The sequence below is a fragment of the Scomber japonicus genome, chromosome 13 (genome assembly GCF_027409825.1).
Source record: "Scomber japonicus isolate fScoJap1 chromosome 13, fScoJap1.pri, whole genome shotgun sequence".
NCBI classification, from domain to species: Eukaryota; Metazoa; Chordata; class Actinopteri; order Scombriformes; family Scombridae; genus Scomber; species Scomber japonicus.
This window is the reverse complement of record NC_070590.1, coordinates 2,050,875-2,078,422: the sequence shown is the minus strand read 5'-3', so window position 1 is coordinate 2,078,422 and position 27,548 is coordinate 2,050,875. Positions and strand designations below refer to the sequence as shown.

At 39.9% G+C, this 27,548-nt stretch overlaps 6 protein-coding genes across 6 annotated transcripts; 3 read left to right on the top strand and 3 right to left on the bottom strand.

Annotated features, from left to right (window-relative positions):
• Nucleotides 1-26: 26 nt before the first annotated feature.
• On the top strand, nucleotides 27-2,447 carry LOC128371753 (putative olfactory receptor 52L2). Its single transcript, XM_053332132.1, has 3 exons — nucleotides 27-378; nucleotides 508-924; nucleotides 2,380-2,447. Exons 1-3 carry the CDS (start codon nucleotides 27-29, stop codon nucleotides 2,445-2,447), a joined length of 837 nt encoding a protein of 278 aa, XP_053188107.1.
• Nucleotides 2,448-3,674: 1,227 nt separating this feature from the next.
• On the top strand, nucleotides 3,675-4,622 carry LOC128371752 (olfactory receptor 146-like). Its single transcript, XM_053332131.1, has one exon. The coding sequence runs from the start codon at nucleotides 3,678-3,680 to the stop codon at nucleotides 4,620-4,622; it is 945 nt and encodes a 314-aa protein (XP_053188106.1). The 5' UTR covers nucleotides 3,675-3,677.
• Nucleotides 4,623-7,111: 2,489 nt separating this feature from the next.
• or6at1 (odorant receptor, family 6, subfamily AT, member 1) lies at nucleotides 7,112-9,357 on the top strand. Its single transcript, XM_053332130.1, has 4 exons — nucleotides 7,112-7,169; nucleotides 8,017-8,204; nucleotides 8,322-8,984; nucleotides 9,193-9,357. The coding sequence occupies exons 1-4, from the start codon at nucleotides 7,112-7,114 to the stop codon at nucleotides 9,355-9,357; spliced, it is 1,074 nt and encodes a 357-aa protein (XP_053188105.1).
• A 3,226-nt stretch (nucleotides 9,358-12,583) lies between these two features.
• LOC128371750 (olfactory receptor 5K4-like) lies at nucleotides 12,584-13,549 on the bottom strand. The gene is made up of 2 exons (XM_053332129.1): nucleotides 13,198-13,549; nucleotides 12,584-13,068 (listed from the first exon to the last, which is right to left on the bottom strand). Exons 1-2 carry the CDS (start codon nucleotides 13,547-13,549, stop codon nucleotides 12,584-12,586), a joined length of 837 nt encoding a protein of 278 aa, XP_053188104.1.
• Nucleotides 13,550-18,718: 5,169 nt separating this feature from the next.
• LOC128371057 (olfactory receptor 5B17-like) lies at nucleotides 18,719-19,669 on the bottom strand. The gene has a single exon (XM_053331255.1). The coding sequence runs from the start codon at nucleotides 19,658-19,660 to the stop codon at nucleotides 18,719-18,721; it is 942 nt and encodes a 313-aa protein (XP_053187230.1). The 5' UTR covers nucleotides 19,661-19,669.
• Nucleotides 19,670-22,267: 2,598 nt separating this feature from the next.
• On the bottom strand, nucleotides 22,268-23,218 carry LOC128371058 (olfactory receptor 5B17-like). The gene has a single exon (XM_053331257.1). It carries the CDS (start codon nucleotides 23,207-23,209, stop codon nucleotides 22,268-22,270), a length of 942 nt encoding a protein of 313 aa, XP_053187232.1. The 5' UTR covers nucleotides 23,210-23,218.
• Nucleotides 23,219-27,548: the final 4,330 nt, after the last annotated feature.

The window sequence follows — 27,548 nt, the reverse complement described above, 5'->3', positions numbered from 1 at the left end:
CTCTATTTTATTTTTGTTCAGCTCAGATGGAAAACTATACATACAACAGCCTGATTCTTCAGCTCGATGGGTTAAGGATTACCAAGACTAACAAGTACCCCATCTTCATATTCCTGCTCTTGGCCTATGTATTCATCTTAATTACCAATTTGGGCATTTTGGTTTTGATATTGACAGAGAAAAGCCTCCACCAGCCGATGTATCTACTCTTCTGTAACCTGTCAATTAATGATATCATGGGGAGCTCTTTCCTTGTTCCCCGAGCGCTTGCAGATATCCATGTGCCTCCTTCTGAGCGCTTCATTCACTACTATGAGTGTGTGGTGCAAGCGTTTACCTCACACATGTTTGGCACTAACGCACACACTGTGCTCATGATTATGGCCTTTGACAGATATGTTGCCATCTGCAATCCACTGAGGTACACTACCATAATGACTGATAAAATGGTGATCAAGCTGACCGTTTCTGCCTGGGGAGTGGCCTTTGTGTTGGTTGGGATTCTGCTCGGTCTGACCATACGGCTGAACCGATGCAGGACTCGGATCATGAATCCTTACTGTGACAATCCCTCTCTGTTTAAACTCTCCTGTGAGAGTGTGTTCATCAATAACATCTATGGTCTTACTTTCACTGTAGTCCTGCTCTCATCCTCTATTGGCAGTATGATTCTTACTTATTCTAAAATCACAGCATCCTGTCTAACTAGTAAGAGCAAGACTTTGAACAGCAAAGCCCTGAAGACCTGCAGCACTCATCTGTGTTTGTATCTGCTCATGCTTCTCAGTGGGATGATCATCATCATTCTTCATCGCTTCCCTCAGTACGCAGAATACTGGAAGATTTCAGGCCTTCTCTTTCACATTGTTCCTGGTGGCCTTAACCCCATCATCTATGGGCTGCAGTCGAAAGAAATACACAAATGTTTGTCAAATATTTTACATCTTAGAAAAATAAAGCCATTGTCGTAGTTTGTCATTATGAAATGTAATACTATGGAAAAACGTGGACAGCCATTCTAATGTAAGAGAAAAATACTGATTGAATGAATTAAAGAATTTAAAGAGGGAAAGTTGGATATCTTTTCATTTGTGTGTGAGCCTTTGGAACTCTCTCCCATCGGACATTCACACTTCTGACTGTCTTCACCTTCAAATCCTGTCTGAAAATGCATTTATTCTGAGTGGCATACTTGGTCTCACATTGACTATGTAATCCTTTCCATTCTTATTTATCCTTCATCTTTGTAAAATGATACTAACTTCCACATCAATGTTTGCTGATTTATATTGTTTGATGTATTGTTGTTGTTTTATGTGTGTCTTGTAAATGCTTTGACATGCGCCTTTAAATAAAATGCATTATTATCATTATTTTTATTAGTAGTAGTTGTATTAGTATTATTATTAGTATTATTATTATTATTATTAATGTTGAAGTGATTAAATAGAAGTGTGTATCTATGACCAGACATTCCAAACACTAATCAGGCCTATAATGTCATTGTACAATGAAATGGCACCACTGAAATTATTGAAATTTTGATCATGTTTTCGGTCATAAAAACAAATTAAAAAGCAATATTTGTATAAATGTTAATAATCATAATAGTAACGTTTAATTATTGATTGCACACACAACTTAAAGTACTATAATATCATATAAATCATATCATATAAATATACTACAATATATAGTATCTGTCTATCACCGTATTTGAATGTGTGAAAATGTTTAATATCAATACATCAAAATGTGTGTTTTGATCAAATGAATTCAAATGTTTAAATATGTAAAAGATATCTGAACAAATATCATTTCTAAAGGCTCAGGTAGGGTACCAAGAGAAATCTGGCTCAACATGTGTTGTGGGTGAAGGACACCAGTGTAAAGGGCACTTGCGGTAATAGATAATCTTACTGACTCGACTTTATCAGTAAAATAAGACAAAAAGATTTCACTCTGAACATCACTCTCAGCGGGGGCACAAGGAGGGGCCGGATTCAGCAGCTGATCAATTGTCTGAAATTAAAATCTAGGGTCATGCTGATGGACAGGAATAAGTTATTAAAGTTCTGAAGTTCTAATTGGTCTTTCTCTAAATATAATCACTGCCCCAGTGCATGATGGAGATCCCAATCTGATAAAGCCAACAGAACTACAATGGTCTGCAGAAAGCAGAAGGGTGATCCTGAGGTCCCAACCTGGGCATTCTCTTCCCTTCATCTGCATCTTAAGATCCTGTTCAAGAAAAGCATAAGCAGGGTTGGAGAAGAGGGACAGCCCAAGCAGAGCCCAACACCCACTAAAAACATGCTTGACTTCCTGTTGAGAATCGAGACATAGCTTTGACTTTGCTGGTATGGGGTTCTCCCTCAGCATCCGCCAAAGGCACCACAAGGTGGCAGTTTGTAGACCATCGCCAAGGCCACAAAACACAAAGATAGGACACATAAAAATGGACTCTGACACACCCATCTTAAGATCGAATTACCTTCCAAGCTGCATTCCTTTCATTTATTTTGATGGTAACTGCCTGCTGCTGGGTAACCAAGACAGGTATACCTGGAGTCAGCAAAAACTAGGCTTCCATCCATGTGGTTTTAGTAATTCTTTCCAATTCCGTCAATAAGAAGCAAAGAGCTCCATTTGTTGTTGTGCAAAGGCTGTAAGGCTGAGTCTAGTCACTTTCCAAAGTAAACTTTCAGTGATCTCATCATTTCAGTCAGTACACAAAAGCTCATGAGAGTAGGTAAAGATTGAAACATAAATTCACTAATTATTTTTGAAAAATCTGACCAATAACCCCTGACTCTCATCCCAACCATTTCCCATTTGGCACCAAACCATCCCAGGGTGTAATGGAGGTCATGGTCTGATGAAACCAGTTGAAGCCTATAGTTGTCAGTTGCAAGAAGAGCTTCCTTATTGTTGTTTTTTTAAAGCAAGGTGCTTCTCCATGTTTATGTCCATGTGATTGCTTGTTGACACTACTCATTTCTACATTTCTTGAACATTACATCATGTTTTCTTCGGCAATGTTTAGGCCTCCCATAAGGGCAGTGATGTTCATAAAAGAGACGTACATCATTACACTGTTCAGAGAAAGATGAAGCTTCGAGACTAATAAGCTTAAGGTGGAAAGGTAATATTTTTTTAACTGACCTGCCACGGCAGGTTTTTGTTTGTATTGTCATACTCCTCAATATGGAATTTTAAAATAATTTGTATTTTAACAAGAACAAAGTATTTTCTTTTATGCCTTACGCACTATTTATATGTAAAACATATAATAGTAATATACTAATAACATGACAGTAATACTAATTTAAATCATGAAATGAGAAAAATTGTTTTGCCTTTCAAGTTGTTCTACTTTAATTTTTTGACTTCAGCTCAATGGATGGCTGTACTGAGAGATTACATTCTTGTAACACTATGCAGCTAAAAGGCAGTAAAGTCTGTCCCATCCAGAGGAATGGAAGTTCTATCATGATGATATTGAGTTTGCCCTTTATTATGACTTCTGTTAGTAGCTAAAAACAACCTTATTATACCAATATTATTGATAGTATCTAGATATAATCCTAGATCCATCTATGTGGTTTCATGTATAGATTTGGAACAGTGTCATGACAGCTTGTATGATTTTTCCCCTCTCTTCTCGACTTGTTCAGATGGAAAACTATACGTACAACAGCCTCACACTGGAGCTAGAGGGGATAAAGGTCACCAAGATTTCCAAGTACCCGGCCTTCATCTTTCTGCTGTTGACATATCTGTTTATCTTAATTACCAATGTGGGCATTGTGCTCTTGATATTGACAGAGAGAAGCCTCCACCAGCCGATGTATCTGCTCTTCTGTAACCTGTCAATTAATGATGTCATGGGGAGCTCGTTCGTCATTCCCCGGGCGCTTATAGACATCCTGACACCTTCCTCTGAGCGCTTCATTCACTACTATGAGTGTGTGATGCAAGCGTTCATCCTACACATAGTCGGCACTGCTTCACACACTGTGCTCATGATTATGGCCTTTGACAGATATGTTGCCATCTGCAATCCACTGAGGTATACTACCATAATGACTGATAAAATGGTGATCAAGCTGACTGTTTCTGCCTGGGGAGTGGCCTTTGTGTTGGTTGGGATTCTGCTGGGTCTAACCATACGGCTGAACCGATGCAGGACTCGGATCATGAATCCTTACTGTGACAATGCCTCTCTGTTTAAACTCTCCTGTGAGAGTGTGTTCATCAATAACATCTATGGTCTTACTTTCACTGTAGTCCTGCTCTCATCATCTATTGGCAGTATAGTTGTTACTTACTTTAAAATTGCAGCAGCCTGTCTAACTAGTAAGAGCAAGACTTTGAACAGCAAAGCCCTGAAGACCTGCAGCACTCATCTGTGTTTGTATCTGCTCATGCTCGTCAGTGGGATGATCATCATCATTCTTCATCGTTTCCCCCAATATCGAGAATATGGGAAGATTTCAGGCATACTGTTTCATGTTGTTCCCGGCGGCCTCAACCCCATCATCTATGGGCTGCAGTCCCAAGAAATACATAAATGTTTGTCTAATATCTGCCCCCTGAAAAAAGTTACACCATCATTTTAATAACAATAAAAGAGTGAACACCAAGTGAAATCATCATCATCAAAATAATTTAACCTAACTTTACTGTAACTCTTAAAACTACATGAAGCATGTAGATGAATGTCCAAATTTGAACCAATGATGAGTATGTGTGCTCCTGTTCTCTCTTTGATGGCTGTGAGGTTTTATGTTTGCCTGCTGATTGATTCCACTTGAACTGAAAAAGAGAAACAAATAGACATTACATTACTTTTTGTAATAAATGAAAGATCTAGTTATTCTGCTCTGAAACTTTAAAACTGAAAAATTATTTCATGAAATCGTGATTCTGTACAAATTCCCTGATATTTGGCTTTAATATTTATTTAAATAAAATTTTAAAGATGTTAAAGTCTGACTCATTTTTGTGTATTGTTATAAAGTGTACTTGTTTGAAAGATCAAAATGATCTCGATAACGAGAGATCTCAAGTTATATCATATACATATATGTACCATTACTTTAACCACATGCACGTTATTTACGATGTATTTTCTAAAACATTAAACATATAAGATGTAACACTGATGACATAAAAATATTAGATGTGCTATTGTAACTTCCTGTTTAATAAATCATTCCAACAAAAATATCCCATCTATAGTATGGACATTGATCAGTTTAACACTTTAACATCTGATCCATCCATGAAATATAATGTTTCAGCATTAAACCTGATATTCTCATTAGTGATTGTATGTTAATGCACAACCTTTTTTCTGTCTGTACACCATCTGTGTACAAACACTGTTCAACATCACATGATATCCAATTCTTCACAACAGCAAGTAATAACTTCCCTACAAGGAAATGTACATATGCCCTCTTTTTAAAAAAAATGTGATTCCTGTGTTTAGTTTAGTTAGTCTACTGGGTTTTAAAAGTGCAGGCTATTTTGTCGCTTTCTGTTGACGTCACTTCCCGCCTTGAGAATATCCAATCAGCACCCAAGAGTTTTTCAGGGCCGTTCTGAGGACCTACTCTGAGGCAGGGACTCGTTTAGCCCCTGTAAATGTTCTGGAGCCCTGTCCTTTGGGGGCGGTTCCTGCGGTGGAGACACGTACCAACAGCCATGGCCCTCGTAAAATTACCCCGAAGTTCCTTTGGTGGAAACGACCCTTACGTGTACTGTGTGAGTCATGTCAAAGACTGATTTTTGTTGCCTTGTGATGGACAACAAAGGTTCTGTGATTTCTGACAATGTAGAGCCAAGTCTGATAGGCTGGATCTGAGTAAAATTACCTAAAGGTCCCAGCCAGCATGTCCATGTGGGCCCCACATGGGTTAAATTCGGATTACATGGGTACTGAGTTGGCATGGGCATAAGCAGGGCGAATTTTATGGGCCCCATATTGTTTCAGAAATGTGGGCCCCACATGTGAAGGCGATTCACATAGAAAGTGTTTTCTCACAGAACAGATACTCTTCCATTTTATAAACTGTATCAATCCACGCTGAGTACCAGACAGTCTCACAAGGACCCCTGCCTTTTCCCACTCCAAGTCTGTTTCTGAGGCATTTAGTCAAGCGCAATCTTAGCAGGCAGCTGTTTAAAATCATACAAATATCCTGCCTTATATGTGTTTACAGCTTATTAACTGAATCAATAAATGGAAACACTGTCGATTTGTTCCAGTGAAGTCAACATTTTTAGGTTCAGTAAATGCTGCCAGTCTGCTTCTGTGGACAGAGATGCTGACCTCAGGTTGAGAAGTGAGGAGGCCGCAGAAAAACTGTGAATGGACTGTTATGATCAAATGTGAAACGAACAGAAGTGACTCTACAGCTGATGCATCGCTCTGGATTACACTATATTACTCTTTTGGTCTCTTTTGCCATAGCGGTACCAGTGAATTTCTGGCGGAGCATGACCATAATGACTGACTCTGCCTTTAAATGATGGGCCAAAAACCCTTTAAATGTAGGTAACTAAAGGAATTGTTTCTGGCCTCACCCTCAAGTCAAACATTGTTCCACCCTCTGTTCTTAAGGATATATGAATTTAAAGTCCAGTTATGTCGAATGCTCTCAGTGCTGCTTTCACACAGTTGTAGACCTTTAGACTTATTTGTTGTCTTTTTCTCAAATCTGTGGTGCAGACTAACCGATACTGTTCAGAGAATTAACAAGTGAAACTACTCCCTCCACACACATGCAAACACAGGCAATTAAACTAATTAAAGTAAGAGTCTCAATTATAATTCTTTAATGAGAAGTTTAACCTAGGTATCTGAAGCCGATGGTTGTTACCTTGGCAACAAAGACAATTATGTTCCTTGTGTTTTCTTTGCTTATAGCCACGAAGGTAACTAAAAATAAGTCCCTTTGGTATTCTTTTGCTATCCTGTGTTTAATTTAAAAATGTATGATGTAACTTTGCGTAATTAATGTTGCTTAGTCTCTCATTATAATCCCCATTATTATCAGAAAAAAGGCTGGTTGCTCTTTAAAAGGCTAAATGTGGACCTACGATGAAGTTCTGCCTCTATCTGACTAAACCTGAGTGTATGAAGTTGGATTTGCGTTCAGGTATTTGCACTTTAAGAACCTAAGACTAATATTAAATAGCAGTAAGTATTTTGGTTTCTGCAGGTGTAGAGCTTCTCCAAACCAAATGACTTGTTTGTTGTCTTTGAAAGTTGTATTCTTAAACTGACCTGCTGAACAGATGAAACCTCATATAAAGTGTTCAGTTCTTGCAGTGTAATAATTCTACTGTTGTTGTTTAATGACAGAATAGTTGTCTACATCCATACATCTGTTTGCTGAGGAGAGATGGAGCTCATGCCATTTGATATTTCACCTGAAAGCCCCAGAGGTCTGTGAGTAGTTCTGTTTTTATGTTGGTCATTGTGTGCTGTTGTGTGTTGTCATACTGTTAATGTTACTAATGCTTTTATGACAAAATGATTCTCTTGAAAATCGGGGGACCTCGCTGTTTTTCAGATACAATAGTAGTACTTGTTTCCCAATGATTAAAGGAAATTGCACCTTACGTTTTAGACATCACAACAGGTTGAAGTTATTAGAGAAACTCTGCTTTATCTCATCACTGAATTTAATTTATGTAAAAGTTTGATATTAACTGCTGTTTTCTTACAAGGCTGTGGCTATAGATAACATTCATGCATCTCCTCTTTATATCTAATAAGGTCAATAAGTGATTCTGCTTTATTTGAAGGCATATTGGTGTATATATTGGTGATGTATTTCGTAACTTTATATGTGATTTCATTGGCTGATGGTTTTAGCTGCATTTATATTCTATTTAAAACGTCATGTTTAACCATGCACCTGTTGAACTGTAGTCCCTGGAGTGCTCTCTGACTAGGAATAAACACACAGATGCCTCTCTTGCCTTGCTTTGTTCTTCCAGATTCATACCTGCCCTTGTCAACCAGTCTCAGGTCCAGCTCTGTTAACAGCACCTGGGAGCCTGATGGAGCCACTTTTTTCATCATTCAGGGCCTCGCCAACTTCGGCGAGAGAAAAATGATCCTTTTCTTCATCCTGCTGCTGATTTACATCATCATCCTGGGAGGAAACATCTTGATCATCTTTGTGGTACAAAACAAAACTGTTTATCAATTTATGTCAAATTCAGTCAGTATTGCCTCAGTCTGATTAAGGTTATTGGCAGTATTAGATTCATAATCACTGTCACTGTCTCTTCTCACGCAGGTGTTGACTGATCCAAAGCTCAACTCTCCCATGTACTTCTTCCTCTGCAACCTCTCCGTCGTGGACATATTCTACACCACCACCACCATCCCCAACATGCTTTCCGGCTTCCTGACAGACATGAAAAGCATTTCTCTACCAGGCTGTTTCTCCCAGATGTTTTTCTTCATTCAGCTAGCCGTGACTGGTCGTGGCATCCTGACTGTCATGGCATATGACCGCTACGTGGCCATCTGCAATCCTCTGCACTACTCCACCATCATGACCCGGCCTGTCCGGCTGCTCCTCATCGCAGGCGCCTGGGGCTTCGGCACCTTTTGCACACTGCCTCCCACCTCCATGTCCTGGCAGCGGCTTTACTGTGGCCCAAATGTGGTGAGACACGGCTGGTGTGACGTGTCGTCTGTAAGGCGGCTGGTGTGCGGTGACACCTCAGTGGATAGCCTTGTGTCCCTTTCATTTGCACTAGTAGCTTTACTGACCACAGGCATCCTCATTCTCTCCTCCTATGTCCTGATTGGTGTTTCCATGTCGAGGATGAACGTTACTGAGCAGCTGAAGGCCGTCGGGACTTGTGCTGCCCACCTGACTGTTGTGTCCATCTCTTACACCTCGGCCTCTTTTGTGTACATCTCCTACCGGGTAGGAAACTTTCCACCAGAGGTACGTAACTCTAATAATGTGGCTTTAATATTGTACCCATTGGTCCATGCACTCCAATTATTACTGTTTGGGTTAAAACGACTACTTTATTGTTGTTAGGAGACTTTCATTTCATTTCAAGACCATCCTTGCTATCCTCAGGCCCTGCTGCCATGTGTACTCAGTTAATCTTGTATGTTCATCAAAGTTATCTTTGTTTTTATTTTAGGTTCGAATAATTGTTTCTGTGCTGTACTCCGCGCTGACGCCTTTCCTGAACCCAATGATCTACAGTCTGAGGAACAAGGAGCTGCGACAGTCCATCGGAAGGACTTTAAGCAGGTTCAGACCTGCTGTTGGTTCAGTCATGAAGGAAACCAGTGCAGCGTTCTGACTGAGAGAAAAAAAACTGCCACTTGGCTACCTGGATACTTAAAAACTGGAAATAGAAACAGGATGAATATTTATGATTTACAAAATGGACTTTTTAAAGAATTATATGGTTTTCTGAATAGACTTTTTGAATTGTTTATTGTGCCAATTATATAATATGTTAGTTCAGTGGTCTACTTATTAACTTACTATCACAAGATTCACATTTATGAGACACAAAGACCTGTGATAGCACATTAAATACTCATTTAATATATGAATCAACAGTCCATATCCATAGATGATTGTGTAGTTGTGGCTCCTTCCATGTTTCAGATGTCTAAGATTATGTCAAAGATGAAAATGTTAAAAAAAAATGAAATTTTGAATTTCAATCATTTATATTTGAATTATTCACCTTTAATAATTGCATTAAAAACATTGAAATTCAATCACATTATTTGAATTTGGATTGTTTAACTTGAAAACTTTGAACACATTGAATCTGAATAGCATAATTTGACATTGATTTATTCATTTTGAACTACAGTAAACCTGAAACTGATTGTAATATTATGATATTGTATTAAGCTGCTCTGAAACCGTATTTGATAATTCAGCTGTCTTCAATATCATTTGGTTTTAGTTCACTGCTACGGAAGTACTGTTTCTAGTTTCTGTTTCTGCCTATACACTTTACTGTCAATACTTTTACAACAGCTGAAAATACTTAAAGGTAGAATATGTAGAATGAGCAGAACAACGCCATCTAATGTCTCGAGATCGTAGTTGCAACAACCAAAAAGTAATTCCAGCAGTTGGGTTGCCAATGTCCGGTGCCAGATTTTATTTTAGCTCTAACTCTGTAAATATACCACTTTATCCACATGTCTAACCTTTTTAGGCGAGAAAGTAGCCCTTTAGATCCACAATGTGACGCTAATTTGTCCAAATAACATCTGCTTAAAGTTTTGTTCCTGCGAATTCGGAGCCGCTCAAGTTAGCCGTAGCGAGTAACGCACTTCCGGTCATTTTCACAAAATAAAACACCCGTTGCCTTTTATTATTAAGAAAACCATAACGATAGAGTTGGTGCTTTTATTTTGAAAACAGGAAGCGAACATACCCTCGCTGTAACTGACTTGAAACCACCGAGGTACATTACATTGTGGGAGTAGCAGCATACAGTCTATGAGTAGCAGCAATGTCTCTGCATGTACTGCCTAATCCTAAACACCGATTGGCTTGTGTGTGGTGTCGTCAGAAGCAGAAGAGGCTCACGGTCGTAAACATCTAGTCACGTGTACTCTGAGATGGACGCGCAGGTCAGGAAATGACGTAAACGGACCGTATATGGTTTGTTATTTGTGTTATTACATTACATGTTGGACTAAATACATGTTGACATATTGAGGAAAGTATTTCGGTTTTATGGAAACGGATTTCATATTTCAGCAGAATGGATACTTGGCGAGCTGTACAGAAAGTCCTGAGTCATAAGATGATTGTTGTGGATAAAGGGAAGACTTTGAAGGTATGTAGGCATTATAGCTTTTCTTACTTAGGTCAGGGGCTAGCCGAGCTAATCGCTAATACTATTACGGCTGTGAGCAACCATATAAGTCGTGAGTGGTCTTGAATGAATCAGGACAATCTAAGCTTTCTAACAATGTACGGCATGAATATATATGTTTAAGGGTTGGTGTTTAAAACATTCAGAAGAACGTGTGGCTACTTCCTAACATCTATCCCGTCCCGTGAACGGAACAGCGTGCGTTAAGAGGTTAATGATCAAATATCAAAATCCGAATAGCGTCAGAAAGTCAACCCACTCTCCACATTTCCATTGCTACCGTTTTGATACTTCCTGGTACACAAACAAATAGCATCTCATATGAAAGCTAAGACCCTGGCGAGTTCAACAGTACCATTATTATTGCGCTAAAAACTCAGTGAACCAGCAGCCAAAGAATACAAAGGTAAACAACCACTTATTTACAGCGACTAACAGATATTCTGTCTTACCTTCGAAGTTTTGTGATGAAAAGTTGTACTTGATTGTTGAACTTGTTTTAGTAAGTCCAAAACTGCTTGTTTACAACTCCATTTCACCCAGTGCCAGCCTACAGTAGCTGCACCGGAACAACAGACAACCATGGCAACCCGCACTTCCGGCCGCTAATTGGCTGGTACAATGTACACAGAACGTCATTGTCGAACCTGTCAAAAATTTTTAAAAATATTAATTCAGACTAAATTTTTTTTTTTTTATGGAAAAGCAATGCTTTCATTCTGTACCCCTCAAAACGCCCCGTGGCTGTATTATTTTTTTTAAAATATAGCTTTTAATAAATATTCTACATATTCAACCTTTAAGCAGGATCTTGAATACATGACTCTAGTGGTGTATTTTTAGATTGTAGTATTGGTATTTTAATTTAAATAAAGGACCTAAGAACTTCTTCTACTTCTGCAGTTTCTGACTAACAGAGAATACATAGACATTTATTTTCTAGAGAGACACACAACTATTGGCTGTTTAATTTAATTTTGGTTAATTTATCTGAAATAGATTAAACAGTTGTCAGACATTGTACAAAAAAGAAAAACCTTCAATCTTGTCTGAAATAAAGTCTAAACTACTTGTTTGGCTACATACATAGACAGAAGTCATGTGTGAATTTGATTGTGCCATACTTTTATATTCATTTAGAAATGAAGAGATCATTTTAATATTTTTTTTATTATTATTTAAACATATTTTCAAACAAACAAACAAAAGCAAAGAAGGTTTTGGAAATCTTCCAAGTGGGATTTTAAAAAATGGTATAATGTCTAATACTTCTTGGAAAGTTCGTCCTTACATGGAATACAGACACAATCAAACATGATAAATATAAATCCATGTAAAAATATTATCATAATGTTTCAATTCATAAAAATGTGACGTGTTAAATATGGTAAGTCAAGATTAGTACTTTAAAAACCTTAAAACTTCAGAAAACAGCAAATGAGGTTAATCCCAGTTGTGGCTTTAATAAGAAAATTAGAAAAGTTAGCAGCAGAATTATTCATTTAACTGAAATGATGCTGTTCCAGCTTTTGCAAATTATATGAATGTCTCCAACAAATGCATTTATACCCTAAAACCCTGTGAAACTGTTCATATTAAGGACAAATGTGAATGAAACTCAAGGTGCTGCTGCTGATGAAACCTCTGCATCAGGAGCTTTGTGCAGTTTAAGGACTCATTTGTGAAAAGTTGGTCCCCTCTTCCCGTCCATGACTTTATTCTTGTGAAACACACCGACAATCCTCTGTCTGAGCTCTTTACACTGCAGTCCGTAGATAATGGGGTTCAGAGCCGGAGGAACGACGTGAAACATGACGGACGCCACTTTCCCATTGTCCGCCCACTTAGGCTGGCGGTGCATGATCATGGGGGTGAAGGATGAAACCAACATGATGAGGTAAACAGCCAGGTGGGTGGCACAGGTCTGCAGCGCCCGGCTGTTCAGCACCTTGTTCTTACTGCTCAAACACACTATGGCGATCCGCAGGTAGGTGAGCGTTACGCTGCCGAGGGAGGATCCCAGGATGACCACAGCGCTGCCGAGGCCGTAGATGTGGTTGATGAGAAGGTTCTGACAGGACAGCTTGAACAAGGAGGCGTTGTCACAGAACGGGTTGATTATAAACCGCCTGCAGCGCGTCAAGCGGATAGTGAGGCCAAGGAGAATTGCTACAGAGATGAAGGCTGCCACCCAGGCCCCCACCGACAGCTTCACCACCATCTTGTTGGTCATGATGGTGGCGTATCGCAGGGGGTTGCATATGGCCACGTAGCGATCGAAGGCCATGATCATGAGCACCGTGTGAGAGGTGCCTGCATGAAAGTGAGACGAAAAAGCCTGAACAACACAGTCTATGTAATGAATGTAGCGTTCTGTGATTGGAGTAAAAACATTACTGAGCAGGCGAGGAATGACGGCCGTGGCCCCAAAAATATCGTTAATGTTCATGTTGCAGAGGAGCAGATACATGGGCCCGTGGAGGCTCCTCTCCATGGTGATCAGGACTACCAGGCCGATGTTGGACACCATGATGAAGATGTATATGAGGAGGAGGAGGACTAAGGCGGGTACGGTTGACTGGGGGCTGACCTTTAATCCCTCAATGGATATAATATCAGCATTGAAGGTTTGGTTCTCCATACTTCACAGGGATCCTAGAGTGGATCGAACACAAAGAATACTGACTGTGTTAATTATCAAAAACCAAATCTGTCAAACTGATGATGTTTACAGAGATGGCAGCAAAAATTCATGAGCTGGTTCATAATTGAGACAAGTTCACACAAGACAGAAGAAATAATTACATACATAAAGCTCATTATCAGCTATACCTGCGCTATGCTTGTGCTGTAATCGGGTCCTACCACCTCCACCCTGCTACACATAAATATAAAATAAACTCTAAATATTCTGCAATTTGGATTTCAAAGGCTAAGATCTGATAGAGCCTGAGCAGCCCAGTTAAATATGAATACAGCACAATGAAAAATTATTAACTTGTTCCTCATTTTTGCATTTAAAATTCAAGTTTTTCTGTCTATAACAATAAATAAATTACAGCTGAAGACACGATCAATGACAGCGTTTGGAGAAAAACAATTAGTTATTTTATTTTATGAATGTAACACTGGAAAATGAATCTGATCTGCTCTATCAGGACTGTGTAGGTGAGTCAGATGTGACTGACAGAAGCATCAATATAGCAACACAAGCAAACAATCCCTCATTAGACTTTAATTGAAATGATGCAAAATCTAGACAGCAGGTATGAGATATCTGCTTTTTCCATCCACTTTAAAGTAGCGACTAGAAAATGTTAAGGTCATCACAAACCTCAACATTCATTTGAAGATGTTTGTATAGTTAGTTAATAAAAGGCAATGCATGTTAATTTACTTATATACCCATTTCATCCATGTTTACGTTTTAAACAAAAAATCTAGCGTGAAAATCATACAATGGAAAAGTAGTTTATACGTTTATACGCAGTGATGAAGTGGTGATTTTATTATGTTTTGTCTCTGATGTCGCCCTCGGTCCTCACTGAATTAGAAAGTCAGATTGTTACTGTTGTAGCTTTATTTCACATCTTTTTAATTCTTTCAGATAATTATATTTCAGACACTTCTCACTGCTTGAATTTAAGCTTATTTCACCTAAAAGTCATTATATATGAGATAGTATGTACATCTATTGTATAGGTCAAAAGTCTGGACACAGTTTCACATTAATTTGACTAAGAAAGCGTCTCCAAACCTTTGACTGGTGTTTTAGAAAGTGCTGTGTAAAGTCATTTCAGTCTCATTGTCTCTGTGTCAGCTGCATTCACTCTCACCCTACTTTCTAAAACATATCCTTTTAACAAGTGTTTAAATCAAAACTGCACCCGATGAAAAGTTGAAATCAGGATCACAGCGGCATTATTATAATTATTATGTCTTAACTGCATTTCTAAATTAATGTTTTCATGAACATCATGCTTTCAGCTTCATCCAGAGGTTTCCTAAACCCATCACATTTTATTTACATAATGAGGAAAACCTACTTCAGTGTGTAAAGGAAAAATTCACTGTGGCAGCACCAATCTTTTCACTTCTGCATCTTAACTCAGAAATGCACCAACAGGTCCACTAAAGGCTGATTCTCCTGTTCAGTTAAAATGTAATATTCAAAATTATGTGGAACAAAAACAAGTTGAAAACTACAATCTGACTGACAAGACTGAAAAAACATAATTTCAGTATCATGTCAGTACAACTTTTTATCTTGACAAATTCATGTTTCATATCATTTAATTATTTTAGTGTTAGTGTTTAGATGTGGCACATATTTTACATCACAAGTTAGATTTTCACTGTTTTTAATTTTTGCTTTTCCAACAGATAACAGTCACATTTCACACTTCATTGTTTTAGGTGTTTTCTTCCTTCACAAACATACCAGACACATCATACATTCAGTGAACAGATTATCTATAATTATTAGATGTGAGTGAGTGAGTGAGTGTGTGTCAGGTTTACCTCTGTTGAAGTTAACCTCCTCCAACCAGAGCAGAGCTGGACTGATTCACAGCTTTATAATCCGGCTCCAGGCTTTGCTGCGTTGCTCATCAGTTTGTCACTAGGCAACTGTTGCTGTCAGCTTGGCATCAACATGTTGTCGGGGTTCCTGTCAGCTGGCTCTGTTGTTTTTGTTAAATTACTCTGAGATGTTTGATGCAGGTCCTGTTTTGTCATGTTGGCTCCATTCATGATCTGATTCCAGGAGATATTTCACTATTCCATTAAATAGCAATAACCAATTCTAATTATTATCATTAAGCTATTAATCATATAAAACACATTTTGATAGTATGGCTGGCTTTTTGTTAGCAATGACATACATATTGAAATATTTTCACATTCTGTAAGTATGCAGTACTTTTCTTTGCCAATCTTCCACATGGGATTCAATTTTGAACTCATGGCACAAGAGATTAATTCACATGAAAAAATGCCACAGTTAAGCAACTCATTATATTCACAACTAACAAATATTTTAAAACTGTCCTGTGTAAATGGTGCAGAGACAATAACAGTAAGATAGAAACACCTGAAAACATAAATATAAGTTGAGCACAAGTTTTATTCAGTTTGATGAAAACAAAGTCCACATGGCAATTTCTTTCTGGTAGCAACAGGCTCTTCACTGCTAACAGACGTGCTAGTGTTAGCTTGCTGCTCCCCACCTGTATTTACTGCTGTGGCAGAATCTGACTGTCAGAGAGAAAACCCCGACAATATATACATCAAAACGTGTGGCTCAACCGGGAAAGAGGTGCTGTGACTTTTGATATTGAAATTCCAATTTTTCCCAAAGTTATTCCCAAAAAATAAACAGGCATAATTCTCCATTGGGAATGAATGGGAGTTTTAAAAAACCCCTCACAATATTTCACCTTTTTTCAGAGTCACCTAGCTCTCCCATACGTGCACGTAGAAACATGATTCAAACTTTAAAACGGAGGAAAACTTGTGCTCTTTCCAAAACACCAAACTGCTTTTACATAACATGTAAACTTTTCAAACTATGAGCAGTCAAACGAGGAGTGGAAATTACTTTTTCTTCAAAGTTAGAGTGGAAGCGTCAGTTGGCTGGAGTGCGAGAAGCAGTGTAAAAAATAACCTTCATTTTTATTTTTAACTTGAGCTCACTGCCAAACCGTAAAAAGGAGACAAATTATTTTTGGTCAAAATGTAGACATAGGTGTTGGGATTCATAAAATGTGACTTTGACAGGTGGGGTCTGAACAAAATTTAAACGAGGGGGCAGAGACCAGCGGCAATACCTGTCTCGCTCCCCATTGACCCTAATATAATCGTTTTTTTCCCCAAAAGAATCTCACTCTGTCTTCACACTGAGCTTACCTGCTCATTTTAAGGAATATCTGAATAAAATAAACACTGTCAGAATCTGCCGGCTTCTGTGTCTCTTACGGTGTTTTCGGTTTTTGGACAGGAGTTACAGTTTTCTCACAGTTTGCAATTGTTCGGGACCTTGTCAGAAGCAAAATTCTGGGGGCATTTTTCCAAGCAGATTCTCACAAATCGCCGTAGCAACTGTAGGGCCTTAGATGCCCTTAGCAACCTGTCGCTGGGCAGAAACTGAGCTGCTTTTTTTGTGATTGGCTAATTCTTCTTGTCTGTCTGTTTTGCCAGTGAACTGAGCTAGCGGCCGAGCTAGTATTTATACTCTCTCTGTATATATATATATGAATTACATTGATACTCTCTGCTCAAATGCAGGTAGGTATGGTGTATGTGTGTCTTTGTCTGTATGTGTGTTTGTACACACTGTGTTGTGTGCTAACGGGGTATGTGTGAAGTGCTGTAGTGTAGTTCTTAGAGTTAGCGCATGTGTGCTACTCTCTGCTTACATCTACTGATACACTTGATACTGACTAGCAGAGGAGTAGACTCGAGTCACATGACTTGGACTCGAGTCAGACTCGGGATGTATTAGTTACCGCAGGGATTTCTGATTTTCTTCTGTGCACATGAACGCGACACCTGACGAGCCCCTGCAGACTTCACAGGGAGGCCCCGTGTGTTGCTACAGTATCTACACTCATGGTCAGTAGATCTGGGCTAAGCTACACTGAAATACTTTACTTTTTAAGGGTAAAATTTGTTTTATTTGCCATATATGTGGAAATACACTCCCAACAACAATAACTAAGGTTCTGTGATGATGTTGGATGGTTGAAATGTTTGTGGAGCAAGTTCATCATCTCACACTGTGCCAACCGCAGGGTTTTAAACCAATCATTCTTTTATGATTAGCAAGGAAAGCCTCAGAAAACATTAATGACAATCTAGTTGTATTACTAAAATAGGAGATATTCTAGGCACTGATGTAAGACACGGTTAAAGGTTTTTCTTTATGTACAATGTCTGACAACTGTTCAATCATTAAGTGTAATATAATTATTTATCAGACAGGACTGAAGATTGTTACTACTTTTTTTCCCCACAACTTTTGAACACTGTATGCCATACTGGGAATTACCGTGATGTGGAAATAAACAGTTTGGCATCTATACTGTATCATTTAATATTTTTTAAGTCTAGATCTGTTTCTGTTTCTTACTTTTTATATGTTCTTTACATGTGCCACCCTTCCTGAGGCTGTGCCCCAGCTTGGCCCCTCATCAAAACATTTCTAGATCCGCCACTGTGGACAAGCTGACTGGGTCTGATACAACAAAATGTTATTGACCCCTGACTCTACTGACAGGTGAAAATGGCATTTATATTTGTATTTGTCATCAATGAAGATAAACAACTGAATCTGATTAATTGCTTTATTAATGTGTTATTTTTCTCCTGAATAACCATCTGTAGGAATCAGTGCTGTCACACTGACACTTCCTCTTTAAATAATGTTTTAAGAGAGAATGACAGTGGAAACATGTATATAATACTTGTGGTAAATAGATCTTGTGAAACTGAAACAACTGTTACAAATTCTGGCTTAACAATTAGAAAGTATCTTTACTGGAAAATCCTCCCAAAAAACCCAAAATATACATCAAACTCATACGTGATTAATATATTAGTATGAACAGAAGCAGCCATTTTTCCCAAAAGATTGACAGGGCATACAATATAAAAGAATATATTCTATTTCCTTACAAACCTGTCTTATTAGGGCCCATCTCATGTGGTTCCATTATAAATGTTCACAGTAATGTTTCCTGTTTTACTATGTGGACATACAGTATTCAAACTTTCTATATATGAACATGGTTTTACATTTGATTCTGTACTGTCATTTCGGCTCAGTCTTATTCTTTTTAAATATAATCATAATTTTTTGTCTGAGTGCTTTGATTTGCAGTCCATAGATAACAGCGTTCACCGTAGGAGGAACCACATGGAACATGACCGATGCTAGCTTCCTTTTATCCGATAAACTCGGAAAACGATGGAGGACGATGATGACAAAGCCAGACACAAGCAGGATGATGTACACAACCAGGTGGGTGGCGCAGGTCTGCAGCGCTTTACTGTTCAGAGCTTTGTTCTTGCTGCTCAAGCAAACAATGGCGATCCTCAGGTAGGTGATTAGTACGGCGCAAAGGGATGCGGACATTGTGCCCATGGCGGTGATGAGGCCGTAGATATGGTTGATAGCAACGTTTTCACAGGACAGCTTGAACAAGGAGGGGTTGTCACAGAACGGGTTGAATATAGCCCGCCTGCAGCGTGACAAGCGGAGAGTGAGGCCTATGGTGATTGCAACCAAGACAAAGACCACGCCCCAGGCCAACAGTGACAGAGTCACCACCATCCTGTTAGTCATGATGGTGGCGTATCGCAGGGGGTTGCAGATGGCCACATAGCGATCGAAGGCCATGATGATGAGCACGCTGTGAGTGGCGCCTCCATGAATGTGAGCACAGAAGGCCTGAAAGGCACAGTCTATGTAATGGATGTACCGCTCAGTACTTGGAATAAAAACATCACTCAGCAAACGAGGAATCAGTGTTGTGGCACCGAATGCATCATTAATACTCATGTTGCAGAAAAGAAGATACATGGGTTCATGGAGGCTCGAGTCCTTGAAGATCAGGATTACCAGGCCTATGTTGGACACCATAATGAAGATGTAGATGAGGAGGAGGAGGACAAAGGCAGGAAGGGAGGACTCAGGGCTGACCTTTAACCCCTCCAGCTGTATAATATCCATACTGAAAGTCTGGTTCTCCATAGTGCAGAGGGAGGATCCTACAGAGGATCATAGTCAGAGAATTCAATCAACACGGGATATGTTACTGAAACTTCATCTGTCAAAATGAGAGTGTTCACAAAGATAATTAGTGAGCTGGTAATCAAGTGCAGCTCTGAGATAGAAAGCAACAAGATATTAAAAAAATCAAAAATAAAGTATGAAGTAACTTCTTAATATCTTTGAGTCAGTTTTGATTAAAAAGAGACAAAACACAACGTAGTCGTCCTAACTGAACAATCAATTACATTTTTTTACTTTGATCATATGTGTTTACATACTGTATAATATAGTCATCAAATGACAAAAATTGAAAATTACACTGAAATCACACCAATGTCTTTAAGATTGTAGCAGTGACCTGAAAAGAGAGCATGCAGATGTCTTCTTACATTTGTTCTTTTAATGTTAATCTACACATTTGTTTGTTTTCTCAAGTTTCTGAGACTAATTTCTACATTCTTACTTCATTAACTCAGCTTTTCAAACTTCCAACATTCACATTTACAGTTCTGTTAATTTGACCCCATCTGATCTTTGGTTGCCACTGAACAGCAGCAGTTCACTTTTAGAGGCTGAAATAAAAAAGATTTGGTCTCAGTACTGTGACTGTAAAATCACAGTTGTGATGATTTTGAGAGATTGCTCAAAATCATACTACCACACACATGATTTGAAATATCTAATATCTAATATCATCAATATATATTATTTATATAATATTTGTATTATGAAATTCTTTACCTTAATCCAAATAAAACATGTTTTATCGTAGTCATTAAGCCAACGTTCAATCTGTCTTTGAAGTAAAAACAAGAAGAAAAACATTAAGTCACACTGTTCTTCTGGAAAGCCAATATTCCTGTGCAGGCGGTGAATATCAGTATTTATAAATCAGGCAGCTGTGCCTGCTTCACCCAAACAAAACTGATATCCTTAAAACACACTACTTCATATAACTAGGACTCACAACTTACTTGTAAGACTGAATAAGGTTAAAAACATTTCCATAAACAGTCTAACATGCTGTTGTTAAAATGTATTTCAGTAAGGAATAATATACCTCACAGATCCTCGTTTCATGTTGTTTTTTTATTAATCGTGGCAAAATTTTTCATCCATATTTTGATTGCACTGTCAAAGGTTTTTAGCCAAACAATTAATATTCATACTTTTTATGGTACAAATATGAACTTATAATAAAAAGCAGCTCACAAAACATCATGTAAATGTTACTTCAAACAATCTATACTGCAGTGAAATGTTTGACATATCCGATGCAATACATTCAATGTTCAGTGAGAAACATGATTGTAAGACAATATGAGTGTACGTGTCTGATTTACCTGTGCTGACGTGAACCTCTTCCAGTCAGACCAGGAGTGAACTGGCCAACACTTTTTAAAAGGTAACTGAGCAACCTGTGATTCCCCAGACATTAATGTTCCCGGCCACTTGGAGCTCTGTAGGCCTAAAGACCTCCACTCACCCACTTTCAGGTGTTACGGTAATGAAGTGGTAATGCCCAAGCCAGGCATTACGGTAATAGGTGCACTCAGTACTTTGGAAATAAACCTAGGGGACTAAACCTCACTCTGCTGCAGTGCTGTATATGTGTATCTTTTATGGCATACTGGATGTAAAGACTCAGTTTTAATCAGGCATGAATTTTGATTCTCCTTCCACTTAAAAACAAACACATTGACTGGTTAGTTGGTTTCAGTGTAGAACATTTTGGTCTTATCAACAGGAGCCAGGACGCTCCTTTTGAGTCAAATCTTTCAAACCACTTGTTGGTGGACAAATGTGCAAAAAACAACAAGAAGTTGTTACAAGGAAGTTGACATGAAACCAAACCAAACCAAACCTTCTAAACTTTGTTAATAGCCAAAGAACCAATTGTGTTTTTAAGTTTCTTCAACTTCAGTGAAGTGGAAAATATTTTCTTCTTAGAAGTTCATTTTCTTCAACTACTGTGTACAGTAGTATCCCAGGATATCAGTCCTCTCTGACTTTGATCATAAATAAAAATAGAAAACTTATTTCTACCGTCTCAAAAACATTTCTACACTCCATCTCTCTAACACTGTCAGATGCAGAGAAACTTGTCTGTGACTTTATCTCCTCTGGACTGGACTGGCAGGATCATCATGAGACTCCAGGACATTCAGACCAGAGTTGCCAGGATCCTGATGAGTGTCTTAGAACATGAACACAACATCAATTCTGTTTTCATCACATTGGTGAGGTCTGCTTCAGGGTGGAGGAATTATTACAACATTCTGCTTTAAATATCAGAAAGTACCTACTGCAGGAACCAAAACACAGCAATGAAACATCCAGTTTGTTAAATTCATACATCATTAATATATTAGCATGAACAGAAGCAGCCATTTTTCCCAAAACATTGACAGTGGATACAATATAAGAATATATTCTATTTCCTTATAAACCTGTCTTATTAGGGCCCATCTCATGTGGTTCCATTATACATGATCACAGTAATGTTCCAAGCCTGTTTTACTGTGTGGACATACAGCATTCAAACTTTCTATATATGAACATGGTTTTACATTTGATTCTGTATGGTCATTTCAGCTCAGTCTTATTCTTTTGAAATATAATCATAATTTTTTGTCTGACTGCTTTGATTTGCAGTCCATAGATAACAGCGTTCATCGAAGGAGGGACCACATGGAACAAGACGGATGCTAGCTTCCTTTTGTCTGATACGTTTGGAAAACGATGGAGGATGATGATGATGCAGCCTGACACGAGCAGGATGATGTACACAACCAGGTGGGTGGCGCAGGTCTGCAGCGCTTTACTGTTCAGAGCTTTGTTCTTGCTGCTCAAGCAAACGATGGCAATCCTCAGGTAGGTGATTAGTACGGCGCAAAGGGATGCGGACATTGTGCCCATGGCGGTGATGAGGCCGTAGATATGGTTGATAGCAACGTTTTCACAGGACAGCTTGAACAAGGAGGGGTTGTCACAGAACGGGTTGAATATAGCCCGCCTGCAGCGTGACAAGCGGACACTGAGGCCTATGGCGATTGCAACCAAGACAAAGGTCACGCCCCAGGCCAACAGCGACAGAGTCACCACCATCCTGTTAGTCATGATGGTGGCGTATCGCAGGGGGTTACAGATGGCCACATAGCGATCGAAGGCCATGATGATGAGCACAGTGTAAGAGGTGCCTCCATGAAAATGACCACAGAAGGCCTGAATGGCACAGTCTATGTAATGGATGTACCGCTCAGTACTTGGAATAAAAACATCACTCAGCAAACGAGGAATCACCGTCGTGGCACCGAATGCATCATTAATACTCATGTTGCAGAAAAGCAGATACATGGGTTCATGGAGGCTCGAGTCCATGAAGATCAGGAATACCAGGCCGATGTTGGACACCATAATGAAGATGTAGATGAGGAGGAGGAGGACAAAGGCAGGAATGGAGGACTCAGGGCTGACCTTTAACCCCTCCAGCTGTAGAATATCCATACTGAAAGTCTGGTTCTCCATAGTGCAGAGGGAGGATCCTACAGAGGATCATAGTCAGAGAATTCAATCAACACTGGATATGTTACTGAAACTTCATCTGTCAAAGTGAGAGTGTTCACAAAGATAATTAGTGAGCTGGTAATCAAGTGCAGCTCTGAGATAGAAAGCAATAAGACATATATAAATCAAAAATAAAGTATGAAGTAACTTCTTAATATCTTTGAGTCTGTTTTGATTAAAAAGAGACAAAACACAACGTAGTCGTCCTGTGCTTTTTTACTTTGATCATATGTGTTTACATACTGTATAATATAGTCATCAAATGACAAAAATCGCAAATTACACTGAAATCACACCAATGTCTTTAAGATTGTAGCAGTGACCTGAAAAGAGAGCATGCAGATGTCTTCTCACATTTGTTCTTTTAATGTTAATCTACACATTTGTTTATTTCTCAAGTTTCTGAGACTAATTTATACATTCTTACTTCATTAACTCAGCTTTTCAAACTTCCAACATTCACATTTGCAGTTCTGTTAATTTGACCCCATCTGATCTTTGGTTGCCACTGAACAGCAGCAGTTCACTTTTAGAGGCTGAAATAAAAAAGATTTGGTCTCAGTACTGTGACTGTGTAAAAAATCACAGTTGTGATGATTTTGAGAGATTGCTCAAAATCATACTACCACACATGACGGTTTGAAATATAATCATCAATATAATTATTTATATAATATTTGTATTATGAAACTCTTTGCTTTAATCCAAATAAAACATGTTTTATCGTAGTCATTAAGCCAACGTTCAATCTGTCTTTGAAGTAAAAACAAGAAGAAAAACATTAAGTCACACTGTTCTTCTGGAAAGCCAATATTCCTGTGCAGGCGGTGAATATCAGTATTTATAAATCAGGCAGCTGTGCCTGCTTCACCCAAACAAAACTGATATCCTTAAAACACACTACTTCATATAACTATGACTCACAACTTACTTGTAAGACTGAATAAGGTTAAAAACATTTCCATAAACAGTCTAACATGCTGTTGTTAAAATGTATTTCAGTAAGGAATAATATACCTCACAGATCCTCGTTTCATGTTTTTTTTTTATTAATCTTGGCAAAATTTTTCATCCATATTTTGATTGCACTGTCAAAGGTTTTTAGCCAAACAATTAATATTCATACTTTCTATGGTACAAATATAAAATTATAATAAAAAGCAGCTCAACAACATCATTTAAATGTTACTTCAAACAATCTTTATTGCAGTGAAATGTTTGACATATCCGATGCAATACATTCAATGTTCAGTGAGAAACATGATTGTAAGACAATATGAGTGTACGTGTCTGATTTACCTGTCTTGACGTGAACCTCTTCCAGTCAGACCAGGAGTGAACTGGCCAACACTTTTTAAAAGGTAACTGAGCAACCTGTGATTCCCCAGACATTAATGTTCCCGGCCACTTGGAGCTCTGTAGGCCTAAAGACCTCCACTCACCCACTTTCAGGTGTTACGGTAATGAAGTGGTAATGCCCAAGCCAGGCATTACGGTAATAGGTGCACTCAGTACTATGGAAATAAACCTAGGGGACTATACCTCACTCTGCTGCAGTGCTGTATATGTGTATCTTTTATGGCATATTGGATTGGAGCTACTACCTTATCGTGGTGGAGGGGTTTGCTTGTCCCATTGACCCCAGGAGCTCTGTTGTCGGGGGCTTTATGCCCCTGGTAGGGTCACCAATGGCAAACAGGTCCGGGGGGAGAGACCAGACAAAGCGTAGCTCACAAGACCCCTTATGACGAGTGCAATATATGGTCTTCCGTTTCCCTCGCCCGGACGTGGGTCACCGGGCCCCCCCCCCCCCCCCGGAGCGAGGCCTGGGGGTGGGGCTCAGTGGCGAGCACCTGGTGTCCGGGCCTGCACCCATGGGGCCCGGAACCAGTCTTCTTGAGAGAGGTTGGACTCTGTTCCACTCTGGAGTTGCCACTGGTGAGAGGCGCTGGGCAGGGGTGACAATATTTATCAGGCGGGGGACATTGTGTCTGAGTGGGCCATGTTCCATGCCTCCATTGTTAAGGCAGCCAACCGGTGCTGTGGCTGTAAGGTGGTCGGTGCCTGTCCTGGCGGCAGTACTCGAACCCGCTGGTGGACACCGCTGGTGAGGGATGCCGTCAAGCTGAAGGAGTCCTATAAGGCCTTTTTGGCCTGTGGGACTCCGGAGGCAGCAGGCAGGTACCGACAGGCCAAGCGGAGGGCAGCTGCGGCGGTCGCTGAGGCAAAACCCCGGACATGGGAGGAATTCGGTGAGGCCATGGAGAACGACTTCCAGACAGCTTCAAAGAGGTTCTGGACCACCATCTGACATCTCAGGAGGGGGAAGCAGTGCATCGTCAACACTGTGTATGGTGGGGACGGTGCGCTGCAGACCTAGACTCGGGACGTTGTGGATTGGTGGAAAAAATACTTAATACTTCGAAGACCTCCTCAATCCCACCGACACGCCCTCCGGTAAGGAAGCAGGGCCTGGGGACCCGGGTGTGTGCTCTCCTATCTCTGGGGCTGAGGTCGCCGAGGTGGTCAAAAAGCTTCTCGGTGGCTGGGCCCTGGGGTTGGATGAGATCCGCCTGGAGTTCCTAAAGGCCCTTGATGTTGTGGGGCTGTCATGATTGACACGACTCTGCAGCATTGCGTGGACATCGGGGGCAGTGCCTCTGGATTGGCAGACTGGGGTGGTGGTCCCTCTTTTTAAGAAGGTGGACCGGCGGGTGTGTTTCAACTATAGGGGGATCACACTCCTCAGCCTCCCTGGTAAAGTCTATTCAGGGGTGCTGGAGAGGAGGGTCCGTGGGATAGTCGAATCTTGAATTCAGGAGGAGCAATGTGGTTTTCGTGTGGGTCATGGAACTGTGGACCAGCTCTACACCCTCTGCAAGGTCCTTCAGGGTGCATGGGAGTTTGCCTAATCAGTCCACATATGTTTTGTGGACTTGGATAAGACCGTGTCCCTCTGGGAGTCCTGTGGGGGGGGTTCTCCGGGAGTACATGGTATCGGACCCCCTGATACGGGCTGTCTGTTCCCTGTATGACCGGTGTCAGAGCTTGGTCCGCATTGCCAGTAATAAGTCGGACTTGTTTCCAGTGAGGGTTGAACTCCGCCAGGGCTGCCCTTTGTCACCGATCCTGTTAATAATCTTTATGGACGGGATTTCTAGACGCCAGGAGGTTGAGGGGATCCGGTTTGGTGACCTCAGGGGTAGTGACCGAAAGAACAAGATCGTGGGTACAAGCGGCCAAAATGAGCTTCCTCTGTAGGGTGGCTGGGCTCTCCGTTAGAGATAGGGTGAGAAGTTCAGTCATCAAGGAGGAGCTCGGAGTAGACCCGCTGTTCCTCCGTGTTGAGAGGAGCCAGATGAGGTGGCTCGGGCATCTAGTTATGACGCCTCCCTCGTGAGGTGTTCAGGGCACGTCCCACCAGTAGGAGACCCCGGGAAGACCCAGGACACGCTGGAGAGACTATGTCTCTCGGCTGGCCTGGGAACGCCTCGGGATCCCCTGGGAAGAGCTGGATGAAGTGGCTGGGGAGAGGGAAGTTTGGGTTTCCCTGCTTATGCTGCTGCCCCTGTGAGTGGCAGAAGATGGACGGACGGATGGATGGATGTAAAGACTCAGTTTTAATCAGGCATGAATTTTGATTCTCTTTCCACTTAAAAACAAACACATTGACTGGTCGGTTGGTTAGTTGGTTTCAGTGTAAAACATTTTGGTCTTATCAACAGGAGCCAGGACGCTCCTTTTGAGTCAAACCTTTCAAGCCACTTGTTGGTGGACAAATATGCAGAAAACAACAAAAAGTTGTTACAAGGAAGTTGACGTGAAAAAAAGTTCACTAACTCATTATGTCCTCCAAAGCTGGATGTCCCCAAACCTTCTAAACTTTTTATTTATAGCCAAAGAACCAATTGAGTTTTTAAGTTTCTTCAACTTAAGTGAAGATATTTTCTTAGTTCATTTTCTTCAACTACTGTGTACAGTAGTATCCCAGGATATTAGGCCTCTCTGGCTTTCATCATAAATGAAAATAGTAAACTTATTTCTACCATCTCAAAAACATTTCTACACTGCACCACACCTGTGGACAAGCCGTCCTAACTGTCTGAGTGCAACACAGAGACTCTAATATAAAAGGCCTGAAAGCTTTTATATTAAAAAAGTTATTACATTTTAACATCTTAATTTATTACTGTTTTCTTTATGTTGTGTGTTATATGTTGTTAATACCACAGGACTTTGAGTTTCACAATGAATAAAAAGTACGGTACAAATTAAATGTAGGATCATTATCATTATTATT

What these genes read in the sequence shown, in the direction of transcription:
- LOC128371058 (XM_053331257.1), bottom strand. Translation starts at nt 23,209, where the DNA reads ATGGAGAACCAGACTTTCAGTATGGATATTCTACAGCTGGAGGGGTTA.
- LOC128371753 (XM_053332132.1), top strand. Translation starts at nt 27, where the DNA reads ATGGAAAACTATACATACAACAGCCTGATTCTTCAGCTCGATGGGTTA. An exon ending in CGCACACACTGTGCTCATGA is followed by an intron (nt 379 to 507) that starts TTATGGCCTTTG and finishes TTGGGATTCTGC; the next exon opens with TCGGTCTGACCATACGGCTG. An exon ending in GTCGAAAGAAATACACAAAT is followed by an intron (nt 925 to 2,379) that starts GTTTGTCAAATA and finishes GTTCTCCCTCAG; the next exon opens with CATCCGCCAAAGGCACCACA.
- LOC128371752 (XM_053332131.1), top strand. Translation starts at nt 3,678, where the DNA reads ATGGAAAACTATACGTACAACAGCCTCACACTGGAGCTAGAGGGGATA.
- or6at1 (XM_053332130.1), top strand. Translation starts at nt 7,112, where the DNA reads ATGAAGTTCTGCCTCTATCTGACTAAACCTGAGTGTATGAAGTTGGAT. An exon ending in GAAGTTGGATTTGCGTTCAG is followed by an intron (nt 7,170 to 8,016) that starts GTATTTGCACTT and finishes TTGTTCTTCCAG; the next exon opens with ATTCATACCTGCCCTTGTCA. An exon ending in ACATCTTGATCATCTTTGTG is followed by an intron (nt 8,205 to 8,321) that starts GTACAAAACAAA and finishes CTTCTCACGCAG; the next exon opens with GTGTTGACTGATCCAAAGCT.
- LOC128371750 (XM_053332129.1), bottom strand. Translation starts at nt 13,549, where the DNA reads ATGGAGAACCAAACCTTCAATGCTGATATTATATCCATTGAGGGATTA. An exon ending in CTCTCACACGGTGCTCATGA is followed by an intron (nt 13,069 to 13,197) that starts TCATGGCCTTCG and finishes TAGCAATTCTCC; the next exon opens with TTGGCCTCACTATCCGCTTG.
- LOC128371057 (XM_053331255.1), bottom strand. Translation starts at nt 19,660, where the DNA reads ATGGAGAACCAGACTTTCAGTATGGATATTATACAGCTGGAGGGGTTA.